The sequence below is a fragment of the Oncorhynchus tshawytscha genome, linkage group LG05 (assembly GCF_018296145.1).
Source record: "Oncorhynchus tshawytscha isolate Ot180627B linkage group LG05, Otsh_v2.0, whole genome shotgun sequence".
NCBI lineage: Eukaryota > Metazoa > Chordata > Actinopteri > Salmoniformes > Salmonidae > Oncorhynchus > Oncorhynchus tshawytscha.
Genome location: NC_056433.1, coordinates 54382364 through 54389144, shown reverse-complemented (window position 1 = coordinate 54389144; position 6781 = coordinate 54382364). Strand labels below are relative to the sequence as shown.

Here is a 6781-nt window from a genome sequence, read left to right as displayed (position 1 = left end):
GGGACAGATTGGAGTGGCAGCAAGTCTTAAACCTTAAATGGTTAAGCATTTTGCCATATCTTTCTGGTCTGTTTCTCCTTTAGTCGCTGCCTGTTTGGAAACCATTTGTTAAGGCCTCTAGAAGTGCAAGTGATATAAAAAAACTAATATTCATTAATATGCTGTAATGCATAAGCACTTTACCTACATTCTAAAAAGAAAAGTTTCCTGGAGTATCCTTTAGGGCTTCTTCAAATTGAAACTGTGGGGGAACCCCTATGAGTTCTTCGAAGAACCTTTTAAAACGTTTCTTCAAAGAACCCTTTTTCATGGATCCTCAAATAACCTTTTGAATAACCTTTTTGGGGGAATTTTCAGTGCCAAGAACCCTAAGGTTCTTCTAAGAACTTTGAGGATCATAGAAGAACGCTTGTTGAACCCCTCATTTTTTGAGTGTAACAGCCAACCTGCTTGCACCAATCCCATATTATTATAAAACAATACTGTGAAACACAAGCCTCTCCCCTCAATAAATGTCATTCATCCATTCATTCATTAATTCTGATTACGGTTGCATTTACTTTTACAGTATAATACAGTCAATACAATACAGTCAATACAATACAGTCACAGTACTTGCTTTGATACCATATTTCTATTACAGTAGGTGTACTTTAATATTAAATACAGAATTGTACTTGCCACCAAGCTGCCAGTATATTACTGTCAAATTAATGGTTACCCCTTTACAGTGTGTGTGTGTGTTTGTGTGATGGATGCAACCTGTCCAAAGCCTTGTTTCCTGCCAGCATGCAGAAAACATATGCAACAGAATTAAAGCCCTAAAGCTTGCGAATTGAAGAGGATTTAATACAGAGTGCAATTCATGGGAATTAAACAAATTAGTGGTCCAATTAGCTTGTCCACAATGAACAGAGAGATTTGGGGAACAAAAAATTAATTAGATGGATTTGTCATCGCTCTAATAAACAGAGAAGAAAATGGGGTTTTGACATGTTTGTCTACTGTATTTTTGTCTTTTCCCATAAATAAAGACATTCTCTTTTCTTTTTAGAATGTACTCTAATCTACCTTTCAGATGTATTGCCTTTATCCAAATTTCCAATAATTGGTAGGCAAAAACCGCACATGAATTGACATAAACAAGCAGTATAAAAAGTCGATCTCTGACCTAATCCACTCAACAACAAAAAACATGCTCAAGAATTGTGAATTTAAATGCCAACCTTTGGAAATTACATCTCAGTTTCCTATCGATGGAATAACTGACAGCTGATGATTGACTTTTATTTTTTTTATGATAATCTTGTTGTATTCTCCAGATATAATTATCTGACCATGCTACTGCATATTTGAACACTTTTTGCCCTTTGATAAAGAAATATGGAGCCAGTTCTCTATACATTCTCAGACCGGTATAAAGATCAGTATTATTGTATACTGTATAATATACCTTTCACATTTCCAGTTGAACTGTTGTTTCTGATTGGTCCCCTTATATCTTTTACTTGTTGTTGCCAGTGAAGACTTTGACAATGGTCCCCTTTACACGCTCATACCTGCACCTTCACTTCTCCACGCCACCCACTCCCCCGACCCTTCTGCCACCTCCTCCCACTTCCATACCCTACCCTCCCTTCCCCCTCACCTCCTGCAGTGTCTCCTCACCACAGGAACGGTAACAGATTACACTGTGTGATAAGCTTCCTATTTTTTGAAACTCCTTGGGATCTCTGGGATTATCCGGGTGCTTATCCCCTGAGTTGACTTTGGGAAGCCTGCTTTAGTCTCTTAGGGCACAAGATTTGGCATCCCAGCATCTCTGACTAATTAGCATCTAAACTAGGCCGGGCTTCAGGAGTGGGCTCACTTTTAACACCCTGAATCCACACACAACCACACATTGGAACACACAGGAACACACAACCACAAAAATGCACACAGACACACAAAGGTAGAAGCACGCATGCACGTATTCAAGCATACACATGCACAGTTAATGAACTGTACCACCTGGAGTACCAAATGTCTTCTCAGAACAGTCATCTGTACAGTACTATGTCAGTACAGTCATCTGTACAGTACAATATTCTGTACATACTGTATAAGTTACTGTAAAGCAGGGGTTGGAACCAAAAAGATTTTTCAATCGTTTCATTCTGAACAGAACCATTCTTTTTTGTTGTTTCATTCCACTGTTCCGACCAGCGATATAAAGTTCTGAACCAGTGTTTATCGTTCTGTTCTGTTCGTTTTCTTTACATTTAGCTCTAAATTACATTTCTTCACCAATCAGTGCGGATAGAGTAGCTTGCTGTAGAGTGGGTAAGCGATTGAATCTGTACACGAAAGTCGTTTAGAGCAAATTGTATTTTGCCGTAACAGCATAGTTTAATCATAATGAAAGACAAACACACACACTGTGCTACCAGTCACAGTGTAGGGCACGAGATGCAACTGAAATGTTGAGGGTGAGGATGGAGGAAGCTTCCCTTGAAGCGCTGGACATTTTGTTATCTGAATTAGGCCCACAGAATTATACCTACGGAGGAGCAACTTCTATAGAGGAACTTCAAATGTCTTTGAACTTCCGAGTTGGTTTAAAGTTGGACCAGAGCAAGCGTTAGCTAGCTAGCTTGTGTGTGCAGAGCGGCACTAGAAATAAAAACACATCTTACCTTTTTGTAGTTAATAAATCCAATGTGAAGCTTGATAACTATAGCATCATTAACTAGCATTGAAAAAGTCAACCTATTCTTCTCTAATTTAACATCTATCCCTAATTTCTGAATTACGCTTGCACCATTGTCAGTAGGCTTCAGTAACCTATGTTTCAGAGGGGAGTGGCAGGTAGCCTACACACACACGCACACCTACTAGCAAAGATTTCTAGTTGTCAGACAGACGCTGGAATACGTTTCAGAGTGAAGGCTTTACGTAGGGGCTTTGTTGGCACTTTGTTTGTTGTGTGGGACTGGACAAAATGCCCAGAATGTTAGTAACCGGTTCCCATGCTTTTAAAATAACGGTTCTGTTCCAGAACAGTATAGATCACTTTTTTTCAGTTAGCGTTCTGTTCTTCAAATCATTTAGTTAGTTTCCGGTTTTTGGTCAACCAGTTCCAACCCTTGCTGTAAAGTGTTTTATTTATAGATTTAAAATATTATATATTATATATATATTTATTAATATATATATATATATATTATATAATATATCATTCTGTGTAAGCATTTCTCATGTTTGACAGAAATCATTGACACATTGTTGGTTAGGTTTTTTTGTTTATTTATTTGAAATTGTTGAAGATATATAAAATAATGCAATATGTTCATCAATATATTTACAATTCTATTTCTTCATATACAGTACTCATCAAATACAATATACATAATATTACAGTACAAATCTGGTGTATCACATTTCAAACAATAAATAGTGCAACATAGTACTTTGGTGCTTTGGTACTCTTATTTGTGCCAGCTAGCCACAGATTTCACAATCATACTCAATACATCTCTCTCAGCCACATGTCATACAAAGAGTAGTTCAACATCAAACATGCATCCAATTCTATGTGGTGCTATTGAACCGGAGCGTGGAGGGATGGGTGTCGTCTGGCATACTGGCTAGCCCAGCTCCAATACATCCTGGCTGAGAGGCAGGACAGAGGGTGGGCCATGGAGAGAGGGTGGGCTGGGGGGCAGCACCAGCACGGCACCCCCCTGGGCCTGTTGATGGGGTAATAGGGTGCGTGCAGGGCATACGGGAGCTGTCCTGTCACCCTGCGGATCCTGCGGCGAGCTCGGCGGCGATGGTAGTCCCCATTGGAGAAGTCTTGGAAGTTAGCGGGGTGGATGGCCCAGAAATGCCCTTTACCATTGTCACTCCGACCAGCCTTCACAAAGCATTCGTTCAGAGACAGGTTGTGTCTGACGCTGTTCCTCCAGTTCTTATCCTATAGGACAACAATAATGTTCACATATGAGACATGAAGAATAAAGGTGATTCATGAACTAAGTGTTGTATGTGGCCCTGGAACAGAAATGATCCAACATCATCCTTGTACTCAATTATTAGAAACCAAAAATGGCATTCCCTCATGGCTGAATCCCCCGTATACATTGTACAGAGAATATTAACAATTTTCCCTTGCATTTATTTCATTGGTGCCAGGCCATGTAAAAGGGCCATAGTGACGTTTGGTTACGGTTGTTTGAGTTGACTGACAGACGAAACCACCACGTTCACCTTGTTTAATTCCCCTAATCCCATGAGGTAAACCTGTTGTTACACCTGTTAAAGAGCTAGTTTTAGTTCTTAACCCGTTGCGGCTATCAACAGAATTACCTGCAGCCTATAGGTTACTCAGTTAGACCTTCCATGCAACAACATAATCAGCTGAGCCAGGTTCATGCATGCAGTAATTCTACCCATTACCGTGCCAGATCACCCTTTTTCAACAGTTCACAATGGGAATATAGTGAAAAGAGAAAACGTCAGATATACTTTTTTCTTTCTTTTGACTACAGTGGAGGATGTGCGTAATGAATAGTACTTTAGGTTTTTGGAAACTTTCCACACACTAGTCATTTCTTGATCAGGTTTTTCTCATGAGTATCTAATGTTATGCAGTTAAATTGATTAGAATTACAGACTATTGCCAATACAGGGAGCTGGCAATGTAAATTCCAATTCAATTCAGTCTGTGTTTGAAGTGAATTGAAATAGAATTTCAAGAATCAAAAACAATCTGCTTTGAAAATAAATGGCACTCTTTTCAATTCCTGAATTGGAATATATCTCCTGAATTGAAATTAAACTGATCCCAACCCTAGTTCAGACAAATATTCCACTTGGAATGAACCCTGAATTGAATCACTTGGACATACCTTGCTCTTGAAGTAGGGGTAGCTATCCATGATCCAGTGATAGATGTCACACAACAACAGCTTCTTCTCCTCTGATGCAAGTATGGCCATAGAGATAAGGGCGATGTAGGACTGGGTGGGCTTGCCCCATGGACTGTCTGTAGTGGTCGCCTCTTGATCTTCTTTCACTTTGACCTCCTCCTCCTCTTCATCCTCCTCCTCTGACCCCTCTTCTCCTTCGGGCCCCTTCTCAGGGCTCCCAAGTTTGATACTTTCCCTCTCTGAGAGGATGTCAGGACTCCGCTCCTCCACTGGACTATGAGAGGTCTGCTCTGCTGGGGGACTCTTTGCCTCCTCTCTCATGCTCTTACTGTCCTTGTTGTACAGCAGGTAGTCTATGGTGAAGCGTAGTCCCAAGCGCTCCCGGCCAGTGTTGCAGCTGCTTCTGTCCTCCATGGGCCTTGTTGGACTTTTAAGGCAGTTGCTAACACTTTAAATGTAGATTACCTATTTCCACCACAATACAATCCTCAGATTCTTCACAGATGTTTTTGTTGCTCAGTTTCCCAGTGCTGGTCTATGACACTGCTGTGCATCAAGTAAGATGCCTCTCTTCAATGTACTTTGGGCTAAGTAAGTTAATGACTGCAGTCTCTTTGGTCACAAGATCAAGTTAGGACAATTAAATGGGATAGTCCCAATTTACCCTGATTGTTTGGTAACTCAACTCAATGTGATGCCAAAGCCTGTATAGGTTAAGGACAATCAAACGTGTTATACCACACTGATCTGATAGAAGAAGAAGAAAATGAAGGAAAAAAAGAATTTATGCAGTGTTATTTCCTTCCTCAAATGTATCTTGTGAAAACTAGATCAGAATGGATCAGAGTTGTGATGGTACCACTATTTAAACGTCCGTAAATGTATCCCTCACAGTGAGGGGCAATAGAGACAGGAGAAGCAGAGGGAGGGGGTCAAATCAAGGCCGATTAATTTTCTTAAACCACAGCAAATCTTTGTAATTATGGGAGATTAAACACTGATTTAGTACGACATGGTGTTCAGAGGGTGCTTCAGCAGCACCAAAAGGCATTTAAACAGCATTATCCCTACTTAAATGGGTTTGGACGGAGGATGCTCCGTATAGTGCACATTATCAGAGTTACTGTAAGAGATTCTGTTATAAAACAGTAATACATTTATCATAAATTAGGTACTACAATCAAAAAAACATCCCTACGCAAAGGATTTACTTCAGACACCCGACAAGGCCCTCATCCCTGTCATTCTCAGGAGAAAGAGATACAGATATTTGGACGTAGGTCAGGGTGCCTTGTAAGGATCCGAAGGCGAGTGGGTAATCTGCCTTTACCATCAGTCCTATTAGCCAACGTACAATCATTGGATAACAAAACAGACGATCTATGATCACGTATATCCTACCAACGGGCCATTAAAAACGGTATTATCTTATGTTTCACTGAGTCGTGGCTGAACAACGACATGAATAACATAAAGCTTGCGGCTTTTAAGTTGCACCGGCAAGATAGAACAGCCACCTCTGGTAAGACAAGGGGTGGCGGTCTGAGTATATTTGTAAAAAAAAACTGCTGGTGCACAAAATCTAATAGTGTGGAAGTTTCAAGGTTTTGCTCTCCTGAGGTAGAGTATCTCGTCATAAGCTGTGGACCACACTATTTACCAAGAGAGTTTCATCTATATTCTTCGTAGGTGTCTATTTACCACCACTAACTGATGCTGGCACTAAGACTGCATTCAATGAGCTGTATACGGCCATAAGCAAACAGGAAAACACTCACCCAGAGGCGGCACTCCTAGTGGCCGGGGACTTTAATGCAGGGAAACTTTAATCCATATTACCTAATTTCTATCAGCATGTTAAATGTGCA

At 40.4% G+C, this 6781-nt stretch overlaps 1 protein-coding gene across 1 annotated transcript; it reads right to left on the bottom strand.

Moving 5' to 3' along the window:
* Positions 1 to 3408: 3408 nt before the first annotated feature.
* LOC112251799 (forkhead box protein D1-like) lies at positions 3409 to 5492 on the bottom strand. Its single transcript, XM_024422739.2, has 2 exons — positions 4893 to 5492; positions 3409 to 3958 (listed from the first exon to the last, which is right to left on the bottom strand). Exons 1-2 carry the CDS (start codon positions 5325 to 5327, stop codon positions 3584 to 3586), a joined length of 810 nt encoding a protein of 269 aa, XP_024278507.1. The 5' UTR covers positions 5328 to 5492; the 3' UTR covers positions 3409 to 3583.
* Between the last annotated feature and the right edge of the window lie 1289 nt (positions 5493 to 6781).